A 16,857-nucleotide genomic window follows, 5' to 3' on the forward strand; every position below is an offset into this window, starting at 1 on the left:
CAGACAAATGAATATAGAGTATCTTCTTCTACTTAGAAACACCCTGATACAGCAATCACTGGAAAGCAGCAAATGTGGAGAGTTTAAACAGTTATGGGCCATTGATAAAACACCAGTAAGTTAACTTCCACACTCCCCCAGTAAATTAGGTACAGTAAGGATCACTATTCACCACTTTACCAATGAGGGAAACTGAGGAGGAGAAGCCAAGTCCTAATTCACAGTGACACTGGGAATTATTTGTCACATTCTGAGTCAAGGTCTACTAGCCATTTAGTGGCTACATTTTGAGTCAATGACAGAGCCAGGAATAGGACTCACGTCTTCTAAGATACATAACTGCTTGATCATTCTTCCCTCACACACCAGCTCCTGCTGGCACCATCCGTTGTACACTTAGGTGTTTAAATACCTTTGAGGATCATAGCCTACCTCCCACTGAAATCAATGGGCATCAGATGTCTTATTAGCTTTGAGGATCTGGGCCTTACTCACTTGTGTGACCTTGGGCAAGTCATTTCCCCTCTCTGTGCCTCAGTTTCCCTACCTGCAAAATGGAGATAATGTTATTTACCTACCTTTAAGCTTTACGGATGAAAAATGCTACATGGCTGCAAAGCAGAGTTGGCTGAAATTATCTGACAATTTGAAATTTTTGGACATTTTTTTTGTGATGAAAAATATTCACAATTGTTCAACTGGGTCTAGAAGAAAATGTTACTCTGGGATAATGCAAATCGCAAAGCAGGTAAGAGCTGAAGACAAAACATTCTCAGTCAGGGATCTCCCTAGGGTATGAACTTGCAAAGGACGAGAGCTGAATCCAGAGTCTGACTCTCTTTAGGAAATACTGCAAAACCTTCCTCTTCAGAAAGCCCCTCCCAGCACAAGAATGACGCTCACAACATTGGTACTCCCCTCTACCCCAAAAAACCCAATCAACCAAAAGCCCCTGAAATGAATCAACCTAAACAAAAGGAAATTAATATGCATATAATAAATATATAATTATATTTACAAATAATTAAAAGCAAAATTCCTACCCCAAGCAGACATTTTACCCCAAAAGGGGAGAAGTGCCAAAGACCCCATGAAGTTCATTAGGGACTTTGCGATTGGTTTTACGTGGAAGGTGCTGAGATGTTATGGTAATGGGTGACAGGATAAAATCCTAGGATAGATAGATAGAATTTTTAAGGGCAGGAAAGACCGTTACACCATCTGGTTTGATCGCCTGTATAGCACAGGCCAGAGAATTCCACCCAATTACTCCTATACTGAGCCCCATAACTTGTGATTGACTAAAGAATATTTTCCCAAAAAAAAAATGGCATCCAATCTTAATGAATGGATGGATGGATGGATGGATGGATAGAAAGCATAATTGATTATTGCACGTAAAGCTCTTGGAGGTTGAAAGGTGCCATGTAGTTGCGAAGTATTGCTAATATTAATCATTAGTATGGGAGATAGGGGGAAGCCTGATATTAGGAGACCAGCACCTCCTATGGCCTGTCAGCATAACAGTTCTAGACACTATGGAATAATGCAGCTGAATTCAATAACTTGCCATGAACATCACCAAAACTGGGGACAAGAGCTCTGCTTTAAAATAAAAAGAGGGGGTTTGATCTTCTTGCCTTGTACTTTAGTTAAGCCCAGGGATACGTTGCTGATTCAGGTAAATGATGTTTATATACCTGGCATTCAGCTGAATGCATAATTCCTATTTAGCAGTTGAACAGAAGTATTTTTAGGCTTCAAAGGAATCTGACAGGTAATTCCCACTCTAGTTCTACAGGGCAGCCGAGAAGTGATTATCCTTCTCCCTAGTAAATCAATTAGGAATGAATGTAGGTAGCAGGGTTCTCCTCCTCCAAGTAACTATTAATCGTCTAAGCACTAATGAGCAGACAGCATTAGCAGCAGCGTGCAAGCTAATCAATAATCGACAGAAAGTGTGAGTATCAACTCAGGGAGAAACTGATATACACTGTAAAAACATTTCACCTGGGAATGGAGAGAGAGAGAGAGAGAGACACAGAGAGAGAGTGTGAGTGTTCATGTTGCCCTCTTGAGACAGGTAAACAAAGAGGTTGTAAGATTTACATCCAATGCACATGGGAAGCCATTGCCTATAGCTCAAATGGTTACGGTTGTGTTTTCATATTGCAGTAGTGCCTACTGGCCCCAGTCAGAGACAAGTTCACCATTGTGCTAGGTATTGTATGAACATCTAACAACAACAAAAATGCTCCCTGCGCAGAAAAAAATACAGTCTAAGTACTTGGGACTGCTTCCTATAACATACATGGTGCTGTCGTCATCATGAATAAGTTGGAATATGAACAAGAGGCTGCTCGGCAGCTCTCTAACTCCACATTCTACAGGCCATTATCCTCTGATCCCACTGAGGATTACCAAAAGAAACTACACCATCTGCTCAAGAAACTCCCTGAAAAAGCACAGGAACAGATCTGTGCAGACACATGCCTAGAACCCCGACCAGGGGTATTCTGTCTGCTTCCCAAGATCCATAAACCTGGAAATCCTGGACGCCCCATCATCTCAGGCATTGGCACCCTGACAGCAGGATTGTCTGGCTATGTGGACTCTCTCCTCAGGCCCTATGCTACCAGCACTCCCAGCTTTCTTCGAGACACCACTGACTTCCTGAGGAAGCTACAATCCATCGGTGATCTTCCAGAAAACACCATCTTGGCCACTATGGATGCAGAAGCCCTCTACACCAACATTCCACACAAAGATGGACTACAAGCTATCAGGAACAGTATCCCCAATAATGTCAAGGCAAACCTGGTGGCTGAACTTTGTGACTTTGTCCTCACCCACAACTATTTCACATTTGGGGACAATGTATACCTTCAAGTCAGCGGCACTGCTATGGGTACCCACATGGCCCCACAGCATGCCAACACTTTTATGGCTGACTTAGAACAACGCTTTCTCAGCTCTCGTCCCCTAATGCCCCTACTCTACTTGCGCTACATTGATGACATCTTCATCATCTGGACCCATGGAAAAGAAGCCCTTGAGGAATTCCACCATGATTTCAACAATTTCCATCCCACCATCAACCTCAGCCTGGACCAGTGTTTCCCAAACTTGGGACGCCGCTTGTTCATGGAAAGACCCTGGCGGGCCGGGCCGGTTTGTTTATCTGCCGCATCCACAGGTTTGGCCGATCGCGGCTCCCACTGGCTGCGGTTCGCCGCTGCAGGCCAATGGGGGCTGCGGGAAGTGGCGCGGGCTGAGGGACAGACCAATCCACACAAGCGGACCATTTCCTGGACACTACAGTGCTAATAAGCGATGGTCACATAAACTCCACCCTATACCGGAAACCTACTGACCACTATGCTTACCTCCATGCCTCCAGCTTTCATCCAGACCACACCACATTGTCTACAGCCAACCTCTACGATACAACCATATTTGCTCCAACCCCTCAGACAGAGACAAACACCTACAAGATCTCTATCAAGCATTCTTACAACTACAGTACCCACCTGCTGAAGTGAAAAAACAGACTGACAGAGCCAGAAAAGTACCCAGAAGTCACCTACTACAGGACAGGCCCAACAAAGAAAATAACTTCATGCCACTAGCTGTCGCCTTCAGCCCCCAACTAAACCCTCTCCAGTGCATCATTAAAGATCTACAACCTATCCTGAAAAATGATCCCTCACTCTCACAGATCTTGGGAGACAGACCAGTCCTCGCTTACAGACAATGCCCCCAACCAGAAGCAAATACTCTCCAGCAACCACACACCACACAAGAAACACACTAACCCAGGAACCTATCCTTGCAACAAAGCCCGATGCCAACTCTGTCCACATATTTATTCAAGTGACACCATCATAGGACCTAATCACATTAGCCATGCCATCAGGGGCTTGTTCACCTGCACATCTACCAATGAGATATATGCCACCATGTGCCAGCAATGCCCCTCTGCCATGTACATTGGCCAAACCGGACAGTCTCTATGCAAAAGAATAAATGGACACAAAATCTGACATCAGGAAACATAACATTCAAAAACCAGAAGGAGAACACTTCAACCTCTCTGGCCACTCAGTAACTGACTTAAAGGTGGCAATTTTGCAACAGAAAAGCTTCAAAAACAGACTCCAATGAGAAACTGCTGAGCTTGAGTTAATATACAAACTGGATACCATTAACTTGGGTTTGAATAAAGACTGGGAGAGGTTGGGTCATTACACATATTGAATCTATTTCCCCATGTTAAGTATCCTCACACCTTCTTGTCAACTGTCTAAATGGGCCATCTTGATTGTTATTACAAAAGTTTTTTTCTCCTGCTGATAATAGCTCATCTTAATTAATTAGCCTCTTACTCTACTTTTTCATGTTCTCTGTCTATATATATATATCTTCTTACTATATGTTCCATTCTATGATTCCGATGAAGTGGGCTGTAGCCCACAAAAGCTTATGCTCAAATAAATTTGTTAGTCTCTAAGGTGCCACAAGTACTCCTGTTCTTTTTGCGGATACAGACTAACACGGCTGCTACTCTGAAACCTTACATTCATCTGTCTCTCATTCTTAGACAATGCAAAGGAGAGAGTGTCTCATGGTGACATGATCCTGGGAAATGACAAATCCAAGACAGTCTAATACAGCAACTGAGATTCTCAGAGCACTTTACAAATTCTGTACATAGAAATCACTTTGTCTTCCACTGATGTGGAGAGAATTGGGTTGACACAAGGCAGCTGTTTAACCTTGTGCAGCAACAATGCACTACCATTTAGAACAGGATTTAACTGAAACAGCAAAGAGTGAGTGACTGGATGGTGGGGTATAAATGTCACCAAGGAAGGACTACCAGGGGTGGCCATCCTGTGGCTCCGGAGCCGCAAGCGGCTCTTCAGAGGTTAATATGTGGCTCCTTGTATAGGTGCTGACTCCGAAGTGGAGCTACAGATGCTAACTTTCCAATGCTCACTGCTCAACCCCCTGCTCTGCCCCAGGTCCTGCCACCACTCCACCCCTTCCCCCAAGGCCCCTGTCCCTTCCCCCGAGCCTGCCGTGCCCTTGCTCCTTCCCCCTCCCCACCAGAGCCTCCTGCACACTGCAAAACAGCTGACTATGGCAGGCGGGAGGTGCTGATTGGTGGGGCTGCCGGTGGGCGGGAGGCACTGGGGGCTGGAGGGGGATAGTGGATTGGGGTGCTGCTGACATATTACTGTGGCTCTTTGGCAATGTTCATTGGTAAATTCTGGCTCCTTCTCAGGCTGGCCACCCCTGTGCTAAGCTGTAAATCCAGAAGGGTTTCCAAAGTTGTTAGAAAACGGTGTATCCCAAGGCTGTGATTAGCCAATGAGATAACTCTGATGATGTAATACAGTAGATTCTGCTTAATAGCAACCCCAGTATTAACAACTTTTGCTTACTCGCAACATTTTACCGGTAAATGATCCTGTCCCATGGACTTTGATATTAATGGGATATGGATATTGGCAACAGGCATGCCAGGCTGCCTGTGAACTTTATTAGAAGAGAGGTCCTACCTGTAATCAGTTTGCTGGCTCCAAACATGTGCATCCAAGTACTTCTGTTACATGTCATGGTTTCCAAACATGTTGACCATCTCTCACTGCCAAAGTTAGGGCTCTGGGGGTCCTACATGGGCCAGGAGCTAAGCAAATGCAAGTAGCTGAGAAGTTGGGTGTCTCGAGAGCCGTTGTTTGGTGCATTAAGAATAGTGGTAACATTTCACAGGATCATGTGCTCAGCACAACCCAGGGCGACAAGCAGCAGTGTGCTGGCAAGGATGGCTTTTTATATATCAACACTATCGTCAAATTGTGCGCAGCTGCACTGGGTGTCCCACAGGTGGAGCATCCACTCTAAGGACATACCGCACAGCAGGCTAAGATCTAAAATCGCTCTCCTCGTTACAGTGGACCAATTATGGCAGGTTTTGACGGGGCCTTTTTTTCATCTTATTTTTCAACATTGCATCAAGCAGATTGAATAAACAGTCGCTCATCGCTGCGATGCACTAACACACCTGAAAACACAGGAATCCGCTTCCTGGAAACTGCCAGATAATGGCACCATTTTGCTGGGAAACAAGCGGTTGCTAATAATAAGCAAAGTGTACTGTATCTGCAACCTGATATCTTGCTTCAGATCTTCGGTGGGTGACGTTGCTCTGGAAACAGAACGAACTGGAATCAGCTCTCCAGCTTGCTTCATAGAGCCATCGCTTTTAAGGCCAAAAGAGATCATTGTGATCCTCTAGTCTGAACTTGCTGTATAGCACAGGCCAGAGAATTTCACCCAGTACCAACAGACTGCCTCCATATCAATCCCGTGCACTAGATCTCGCCAACCAATTTTGAATCAACCTTATCTGATGCTTGTGTGGTTTCAATTACACTCAGTTGAATTAAGTCTCTTAATGAGGCCGGTTGTCATTTTTCTGACTTGCCTTTGGACTCTCAAGAACCTACTCCTCCGAGGACAACAAATGGGACCTTGTGGGGGCAAGCAGCGATAAAAATCTATCCAGCAAAACGCAACCAACTTTATCCCATTTCACTCAGAACATTGACCAGGTGAAGACAATTTTCAGGAGAATTCAGCCTCTGCTTTGGAAAAAAATTAAAAAGCTGCCATATACATATCGGTACGGTAGTTCTGGCTGATTGCTATAGAAATGTGCCTGCCATAAAGATTCCAGACAGAGAAATAAACATCAGTCCTGAAACCTCTGTGGCCTGACCAGTGATGGAAAAACAATAGTAAATAATAATAACAACAAAATACAACTCTGGAAAGCTATAGAGAGAGACATGATCAAATGTAATAGTCTCCGAGCCTGCCTAACGTGCAGTACAGATACAAGCATTTAGCTAGAGCAATCTTGGTCTGACTTCCAGGGACAGCTAAAAGTGCCAAAGCTCTGCTAGCTCCTTGAACCACCACAACCACGACTTCAAATCAAAAAGCACCCAGCCGTCACTCTCGTCACTCTCGGTCTGTGTTCTGTGAGTCAGCTGCAGTTCTAATTGCATCACGTGGGAAGCCTGGGCAGAGGGCTTGAAAGCGATGACATCGTGTTCTCTCCCACGAGTTCCACCCAAACCTTAGGTCCCGGCCCCCAGCCCCACACGCACGCATATCAGCCCTCTGACGTGACGTAACCAGCCGCAGGTGTCAGTTACATCGTTTCCTCCAACTCTTTTTGCTAAATTAAGGAAACATAAAAGGAAGCAGCATCCAATGCAAGGAAGGGATGTCTTTTACCTGGTGTTTCCAATACTAAGTGGCTGATTATAAGGCAAGGAGAGGTGTATTAGTTGAAATCAGCAGAGGCAAGGGTCTCACAAACATGTGTGTGAATTCAGCTTATTTGGAGGTAGAACAATCAGCAACAAGTGAATTTATCTCCCTTATTTCTCTAACAACAGACTAGACACTTTCTGCGTGAGATTAAAGGCTTGATTCTGCTGTGTAAATCAAGAGTAATTCCACTGAACTTCACGGAGTTACACCAGTGTAAATAAGGCCAGATTCACGTCCTTGAGTGTATGGCTGGATTTTGCTGGATTTTGGCTGGATTTACTGCTGGCTTTTGCTTTAGGATCAGAATTCTTTTTAAAATGAAGAGAGCATGGTAATTTTGTTTCTATGGCTACCAGATCAACGGCTCTCCCTTACCTTCCTCTTGTTCGTAGGACTCACATAAAGGTAGCTCAGCACAGTCTTCAGGCCCACTTTGTCATTTAGCTTTTCATAGGTAGTGCCATAGTCCGTGGACCTGCAGGGAAGAAGAGACAAGAAGAAAACATACGGTTATTCAAATGTCGAGGAGGAAAATTAGCAAATGAACAGATGCCTGAGGCTGCAGCCTGCACATTCTTGTTCTTAAACCTGAGGTTTCATGTTTCATTCCAGGGGGAGGATGGACAGGAGAGGAGAAAGTCCTTGAGCCCTTTGGGACAGAGACTGTGTCTACATCTGCTTCCCATTCTGCATTGAGAATCACACAGGCAAACCTCTGTGCCCAGGCAGAGCCCCACTGATTCCGGTGCACCCAGGTGGTTTTCAATGGAGGACCAGGACTGTTTGTAGGTTCCTAAGCATTTAATGATACCCTGATCCCATGCAGCACCCCAGGCACTCCTGTATGGCATGTATTTAAAACAAATAGAACAGATGAGTCCACTGGAGAAACCTTGACCACGTTTTTTTTTTTCTCCCAAGAGATTGGGATCAAAATCCATATCCAAACTGTAGCAATTGAGCTCATGTCTAAATCAAATGTATCCATACTGCCAGTTCTAAAACTCTGTTACCCCCGTGCTAATCTGTGCCAGGTGTTTTATTTTTTCTGTGTTAGGTAGAGAGATTCAGGCAGATCCCACAAGAGACAGCAGATGATCTGGGGGCGACGCTGCCCGTTCGTGACTGGCAAAAAGCACTGTTTCCTTCACTGCAGCTTTCTCCTCCTCCTCTCTGGGGGCATTTGGAATCGTTTCCCCTTCTTTGTTGCTTCTCTGTGTTTTCACCCCACCCCACCCCACCCCCGCCCCAAACCAATGTCCATGTAGTCTGCTATCCTCTCTCCAACAGCGACCAATGCCAGATGCTTCAAGGGAAGATGTAAAATCCTCACTATGCACCTAACTGTTTAACAGTAATGGCTTGGGGAGAAATTGCCTCCTGACCCTTTATGGTGATCACTGCTCAGTTTATGCCCTGAAGCATGAGGATTTGTGGCCTTGGGATGTTCTCCTGTCCCTTTCCTCCCCCTTCTTCCCCTTCATCCTCCTCATTATACATTTGAATAGAAAATATTTAGGAACTGTAGTGGGGCGGCTACCCCAGTCCCGCAGAACAGGGGTTGAAAGTAGCCCCGGAGAGGGATGCGGCTGGAAAAAAAAGAGTGAAAGGCTAGGCTGATTGGGGAAGCAGCCACAGCTGGGGCCACACCCAATCAGGGCCCAGCTGGCCTGATAAGAGGGCTGGGGGCCAGGAGCTGAGGGAGTCTCACCTGGGAGCAAGGTACCCGAGGCAGAGCAGTGCTGGGGAAGGGCAAAGGGAGCTGGGGAGCTCCAGCCTGGTAAACCCCCAGGCTGCAGGCCTTGTTGAAGGCCTACAAAAGGTACAGGGGCTGCAAAGGCAGCAGGTCTGACCCCTTGCCAATGATGAGCAGCCATTATCAACTGAATTTTGCCCCAGTGAGAGGGGGCTAGATGACGACTGGCAGTAGCCACTGAGGCGAGGTGGAGATAGAGGGTTGGGGGTTCCCCTGGGAGGGGAGACCCAGAGCGAGGGGGTACTGCAGGAGCAGAACCCTGAGGTAAAGGGCACTGGGGTCTGGGAGGGGCCAGCAGCAGGCAAGACACTGGCCTGCGGAGGGCGCTCGGTACACTGGAAAAGAGCTAATTCCCAGACGACCAGGAGGAGGCGCCACACCGGTGAGTCTTTGCTTTGCTACAGGAATGCCATGCACTTGCTAGATGTACGCTCCCTCTGATACCAGCTGTAACATAGGTGTTCGTTGTCATGGTTTTAGTGTGACTGGTTTTGAAGTGTCAGGGGGGTGCTGTGATCAGTACTCTGATCCCTAAGCATCTGCTGCAGGAATTGGCCATGCTCCTCTCCCAATGCCAAAGTGAACAGCATTGCTCCCCTAAAGGGTATAATAGAGCTGCTACAGATTCCCTCCCAACTGGCTGTGGAGTCTGATTCCACAGTCTGTCCTCAGCCTGCCTTTTTTACTGCTTCACTGTGGATAATACACCCCAGCATCTCATAGAAAGAGTCCAGTGTTGGTGTTCATAGAATCATAGAATATCAGGGTTGGACGGGACCTCAGGAGGTCATCCAGTCCAACCCCCTGCTCAAAGCAGGACCGATCCCCGATTAAATCATCCCAGCCAGGGCTTTGTCAAGCCTGACCTTAAAAACCTCTAAGGAAGAAGACTCCACCACCTCCCTAGGTAATGTATTCCAGTGTTTCACCACCCTCCTAGTGAAAAAGTTTTTCCTAATAGCCAACCTAAATCTCCCCCACTGCAACTTGAGACCATTACTCCTTGTCCTGTCATCCACTACCACTGAGAATAGTCTAGATCCATCCTCTTTGGAACCACCTTTCAGGTAGTTGAAAGCACATGTTGTCCACTGCAAAGCATCAAAACAGGATGTCTGGGGCCAGACTCCAAAATAAATCGATGGTGGAATCCATAAGGTGGGAAGCCCAGTTACAGCCCCATTGGTAACAATGACATCTCATCATGCCTTTGTTTCCAATTTTTGCAGTTGGTCCCATCTTAAAATGAGCTAAACCAACCCTCATAACTTGAACACCCACAGCTCATGGGATGTTTGGAAGCTTAATCAGATTCCAGTTTGTATGGCTTGAGCTCACCTGTACTAAATCTACCAAGATATCACTACCCAGATCATCACCGAAGTAGCTGACTGACTTCTCTCTCCCAGCAAAGGTTGAAACTAAAGGAGTCTGATGGATAAAACTAAATAATCCAAGAGCAATTAGTTGAGCTGTATGGGGCACCCAGTACATGCACATTCACTGGTCAGGAATCTTCACCCTATGCTAAAGCTTTGTAATGGGAATAGGATGAACACTGATGTATCTCTTTGGTCTAGCCCCCGCCAGCAGGGCTGAAGCTCTGAACAAGCCAGATCCATAATTATGAAAGGGAAATATACAATATCTCATGTAGTGGAAACCTGACGATGGAAGAAATTACTATTTGCATTCTATTTGAACACTGATTGAAAATAGTAGTTTAATATTCCCACAGGGCCAGTTTGGTTTTGTTCCCATCGTGACTTGCAGGTCTCCCAAAACGCTTTGCACTTGTAAAGATGTCCTAATGACCCTTTTTCATTTCCCCAGTATCAGTCACTTGACTTGCCCTTTCAAAGAATAGATAGAGAGAAAGTATGACTCTCTCCCCCCCCTTGTCCCAGCTTGTCCTCCCTTGCCCATTTGCCCCTCCTTGCCCAGAGCTGATTAAAAAAAAAAAAAAAAAAAGCAACAAGCTACAAGCCAAAAACTAGCCAACAAGCAACCCACAAGCCAATTAAGCCAAACACAAACCCAATTTCTGCATTTTTCCCCAAGGGTTTGGCATGTCTGCTCAGAACACCTCATGATCAGTTTGCACTGCCGTGGCCAGTTTATCCACTCGCAACACAATGCTGTTGGGGAGAGCACCAGCGACAAAGCAAAATGGTGCCGGAGGTAAGAGAGAAGACGGACAACCAGGCCCTCGCACATGTGCATGCTACAGTTCAGGTTGGGATATGCTACCAAAGCAGAGCTTTATATAACCTCCAGAGAGGGAAAGGCCGGGGTCTCCATGGAGTCCATTTGGCTCTTATTAACCTATTTTATATGGAAGATGCTCAGATACTATGACGACGAGCAGCAGTACAAAACCCTAAGACAGACAGACAGACTGATCTGTGGGGAGCAGCTGTCATTGTCATATAAGGATGGGGAGGGGGGCCTGACGAGAACAAAGGTCAACCTCCATTTTGGAAGATGGAGTCTGGCCTGCAAGGGGCAGTATTGGCTGCAAGCTCCAACAGGCTCTTATTGCTGTATTATGGGAAGCCGACATAAAAATAAGTGACTTGTTCAATACAAGCCCTTGTGTTGCTTTAGCGTGTAACCCCTTGGGGTTTAGAGAGCATGGCCCCTTTAAATCTTTTTCCTAGGGGGGAGAGGGAGCAGTGAGGGAAAGGAGGGAAACTTGGGGGTGTGGGTCTGGAGCCCGGGGAGAGAAGGGCAGCAGCAGGGCGGCCCTGGACAAAGTGAAGGAGAGAGAACCTGCCTGAAGCCTGGGAAGGACATGGCGGCCGATTGGGGAAACCCCAGGACAGGAGGCAGCAGGAGCACTGTGCCAGGGAGGAATCGCCCGAGAAGGACAGGCCGGAGCTGGACCCAGTATCATTGCTGCCCAGAGCTGCATGGGGCTGTCAGTACTGGGGCTTGTGCCTCTGCATTGGGAATAAGGAGGGAGGCTGTAGCTAGTTAAGTGGGGAGGTTGTCTCTCTCTGGCTTTGCAGAGAGCGGCAGAATAGGGTTTGTTGGGGAAAGTTCACTGGCGCCGAAGACAACCAGGAGCACCCAAGACTCAGCACTGGACTGGAACTTTGCTCAGGACTCCAGAACTCTGTGTGCAGACACATTGCTCAGTCTCTGCCCTTTCAGACTGTTCTACCACTGGGCCTGTGGGGCCTTGGTTTGATGCAACCCTGTTCTACTGCTCCCCCTCCATTTCCCCTTGTTGTTTTCTCCTCTCATCCCTCTGTAAATAAATATCTCCCTTTATTATATCCATGATACTTTTCCTGGGGGTGGGTGTGTCCACTCTGGGGGGGTTGGAACAGGTGCCCCTGGGGTGGAGGGAATTTTTCCTGCTGCATTCCTGCGCGCGCCGTCTCTTGACCAGAGCTGCCTGCAGAGCAGACTCCATCTTGGCCACGAGGGTGCTAAAGTTACAAATGCAAAGCACAGTGTGTCCATTCACCCTTGTATACACCATGCCCTATGCCACCTGTCTAGCTGAAGCAAATTACATTGAAGGAAGAATATTGACTGCTTTCAAGGGACGACGATTGCATTGATCCAGTCCAAGAGAGGCATATGATCCCTCTATTCAAATCAATCAAAGCTTTCCTTGAAGCTACAGGGGCACTGAAACTACTTTACTCCCCCTGGAAAAAGCAGATTTATAAGGTAAGTCACTTATTTGGAGCTTGTGGATTCTCCTGTAACCACATGGTAGTCAAAATGCAAGAGAGAGAAAATTACTGGCTTGATTCAACTGCCCTGACAAGCTATTAAGCATTTAAACCATGATGCACCTGCTCCCAAACTGTGTTAGAGCAGGGCTTGTGGACCTAACATGGAATGAGAAAGTTCCCTCTGGCAAACCCCGTCATAACTCAGTGTAACAAGCACCTAAGGAAATCAATCCAATTCCCACATTTATAGGAGCCTGGGCTTCCTCACAAACCCTACTGACAAATGGGCCTGAGCCAGCACCTTCTAATATTGCAATAACAAGCACTCATCCTGGGGAAATGAAATGGAGGTGGGGAGAGAATATTAGAGCAGACAATGACCCACCTGGGACAGCCAGGAAGGAGCCGTGTGATATGAGCCTGTCTTCAGAAAGGACACGGTTACGCCAGCTGACTCTTGTCAGCAGAGCTGTCCCAGCAGCTGGGTCTCCCAGCAGCTGGGTCTCCCACCCCACCCCGCCCCGCCTATGCTCTGGCAGGGAGAGAAAAGGAAAACAGAGGGGTTTCATTTGTTTGCATCTTGAACCATTCGGCGGAGGAAACCGGCTATAAAATATGGATCAGCCCCTTGGGGATGGATGAGTTACAAACACTGTGACTTGTTTAGCTGGGCGTGTGCGTGTGTCTGAGTCTCCCCGTAAACAGAGGCCTTCTCTCTCCCTCGGGGTGAGTCACAGTGTACTTGTGCATTTTCTGTCTCCCATTCCCTTACTGTCCCCTCTGAATGTGCCTCTGTCTCTGTCTGAAATGAAGGAATGTCTGGGGCCATGGTGAAATGTGGAACGATCCCTGCAGAGCTTGACTCCAACACTCGGGGATAGCCCCAGTTCGCCCATCGGGGGCCGTGCAATCCCTGTAGCTACACCAGCATGGCCCTCGAAGCACAGAGAAGAACAGGAGCAATGCAAACCCTGCTGTCTCTTGTCTATATGCAGGGATCAGCAATGGTTTGCACCCATTGCCAGCCTTCAGTGGCTAAATCGGGGTTACACCAGAGCATAGTCCAGGCCTTAATTTCAGAGAACATGAGGGATGGAAACGCTGGCTCCAGACTTACAAGTCATAGAAACCCTCTGTGAGAGTCACCAGCTTCCCATCCAGTTGGGGAGGCTGAGACGCTGAGGGCTGCATGTAAACTTGTGCATTTAAAATGAAGAGTAAATGCGCAGAACCTGGTGCTTTAGACAGCTGGCCCACTGCCCCATTTCACAATGCTGCTTGTTCCCACCAGCCCTTGTATGTCCCTCCTGCTCTCTCTCACAGTGGCTGTGGGCTATTGGCACTCTACTTGTCCTACCCTGGTGATATTTCCCCCTGCACTGCTTAAGACTCACTTGGGATTGGAGAGGTGCATATTCCTCGTGCTGCTCCACTGCCCAGAGGTGAATTTCACCCTGCTCAAGCCCTCTGGGTCACTGTTACTGCAGGGGAGAGAATTTGTTCAATGTCCTAATCAATGCTCTGTGACTTGGCAGTCAATAGGACCCAGGCCACTTTGGATTGTGGAGTGCAATGGTTCACTCTGCTTCGTCCTTGATGCCGCTTGGTTTGTTCCTCTGATGTTCCAGTGTGTCCTGTGATGTGCTGCTGAGCATCCCTATGCAGGTGGCATGCAAATTAGGGGAGTGGTAAATATTCAAGAGAACATATCACTGATTCAGGGCAGTCTGGATCGCTAGGTAAACTGGGCACAAGCAAACCCTTTTAATACAGCTAATTGTAAATTTATACATCTAGGAATAAAGAATGCAGGCCATACTTATGGGATGGAGGACTCTATCCTGGGAAAGAGGTGACTCTGAAAAAGATTTGGGGTTGTGGTGGATTATCAGCTGAACATGAGCTCCCAATGTGGCCAGAAGAGTTAATGCCATCCTAGGATGACCAAACAGGGGAATCTCAAGTATGAGAAGAGAGGTTATTTTACCTCTGTATTTGGCACTCATTTGACCGCTGCTGGAATCCTGTGTCCAGTTCTGATGCCCACAATTCAAGAAGGATGTTGATAAATTGGAGAGGTCAGAGAAGAACCAAAAGAATGATTAAAGTTTTAGAAAACATGTCTTACTGTCCTAGATTCAAAGAGCTCAATCTATTTACCTTAACAAAGACAGGGCACAGTCTACCAGTATCTACAAGGGGAACAAATACTTAATAATGGGCTCTTCAGTCTAGCGGAAAAATCTAAACACGATCCATTGGCTGGAAGTTGAAGCTAGACAATTTCAGACTGGAAATAAGGCGTAAATTTTTAACAGCTAGAGTAATGAACTATTGGAACAGTTTACCAAGGGCTGTGGTGGATTCTCCATCACTGACATTTTAAAATCAAGATTGGGTGGTTTTCTAAAAGATCTGCTCTAGGAATTATCTTGGGGAAGTTCTATGGCCTGACAGGAAGTCAGACTAGATGATTCCAATGGTCCCTTATGGCCTTGGAAACTATGAATCCCCCGGAACCACGGGGACCTGGGAGTTCTTTTCCCCACTTCAACATATCAAGGATGCCACATGTTGCCTCTCCTCCTTCTGTTGGATGACTTCTTGGATGACCCAGTCATGTGTAATGGGAACTTTTTCAGCCCTTAGCTGCAGCAGGTACATGGAGCCAACTCCTTAGCAGGGAGAGCTTTCCCCCAAAGCATTTTAGCTAAATAGGTGTTATTCGGAAAAAAAAATCAGTGAGTCGAACTGTCTGAATAAAACCCATTTCCCTCTCGATTCATCCGGTTTCACTTCCTTGGTATCTCAGATATCACAATTCTACCAGTTCTCACAATACTTTCCAGGGTGGGCAAGACCTGAATTTCTAATGTCAAAAACCAAACAGGTCACCTTTAAGTCTTTTGGTGAGCTCTTATTTGTCCTCAATGCCATTGATTTAAAATTTTTCACTTTAATGTGCATGGTCTCCAACCAAAACCCTGCAACAATTTCCTCCCAAGCAACTGGTTCATGATACCAAAGCAATTTTTTTCCCTTAATGACAGCTTCAATCACCAAAGGTTTGCAAGATTTGAAGATGACCTCTGCTGATAAGCTTCAATTTATACAGTGCAGCGGAGATCGGTAAGGCAAAACTGGCTGTCATTGTGTATTAGTCATTATGATTCACAGTTCAAACTGAAGAAGATATGAGCCGTCTGGGAGCACTGGGTTTTTGTTTTGTTCTGGGGGTTTTTTTTTTGACAGCAAAGGTATCCTCTGTGCTCCTTCAGTCTGTATCTTTGCAAGGAGACTAGATGGCTCATGGGATTGGCAATAGGTTACAGAGCCTTCTACCACTAGGCTAATGATTAAAGCCGTACCACAAGCTAGCAGTGACCAAAATTTGTTCTGTTTGATGGTTCTTCGGGGTTGGTTGTGACAACTAGGCCGATGAATTTACCTGAACTGCAAACTCAACTGTATTATCCTGATGCTTAGAGGTGACCTGACGAGAATGAGGCAGAGAGAGAAACCCAGATAACCTCACCCCTCACCACCCCCCCGGCTCCACATGAGTCCCAGACTCCATCTGGAAAGACAGTTATTACCGTCTTTGGTACCATCTAAGAGACCATCAAACAAGGGGGCTTTTCCTAATGTAAGCAGTGTCAGGATGAGCTCCACCCTGACATCTGGTGGTGAGGTGTGGCAAGTTGTGGAAAAGAACTTCAGGGGCCGATCTCATTTGCATAGGCACACCCACCCCACCTATCATGAGGCCATGGCTGCCCAAATGGTCACTTTGGCTGCTGTGGGATCCCCACTGTCTCTGTTATTGGGGCAGGAAGAATAACTTGCTATTACCCTGATTATGGGAACTGTGCTTGGAACTGTACGTGGCCTTTTGTTATGATGGAGGGATTCACCATCAACTAAGTAGCACTCGCTAGGCAAGGGTCATGGGTTCCAAAACTCTGTGAATTAAGAGAGGCTGGGGACAAGTATTAATACTTGGTGGCATGGGCCCCTGGGTGAGGGCCTTACATGCTAATTGCACTTCCTCCTCTCTCCACT

The 16,857-nt window shown here is 46.7% G+C and overlaps 1 protein-coding gene across 1 annotated transcript in view; it reads right to left on the bottom strand.

Moving 5' to 3' along the window:
• The window catches only part of SORCS3 (sortilin related VPS10 domain containing receptor 3), a gene marked incomplete at its 5' end in the record, with an annotated part of 489,210 nt that overhangs the window by 233,084 nt on the left and 239,269 nt on the right, over positions 1-16,857 (bottom strand). The window contains one exon of the mRNA XM_084635451.1: positions 7,723-7,822. Coding sequence (XP_084491577.1) covers positions 7,723-7,822 — 100 coding nt within the window. The remainder of the gene's footprint in view (positions 1-7,722; positions 7,823-16,857) is intronic.

Source organism: Lepidochelys olivacea, assembly GCF_965140295.1.
Source record: "Lepidochelys olivacea isolate rLepOli2 genome assembly, chromosome: 7".
Lineage (NCBI taxonomy): Eukaryota > Metazoa > Chordata > Testudines > Cheloniidae > Lepidochelys > Lepidochelys olivacea.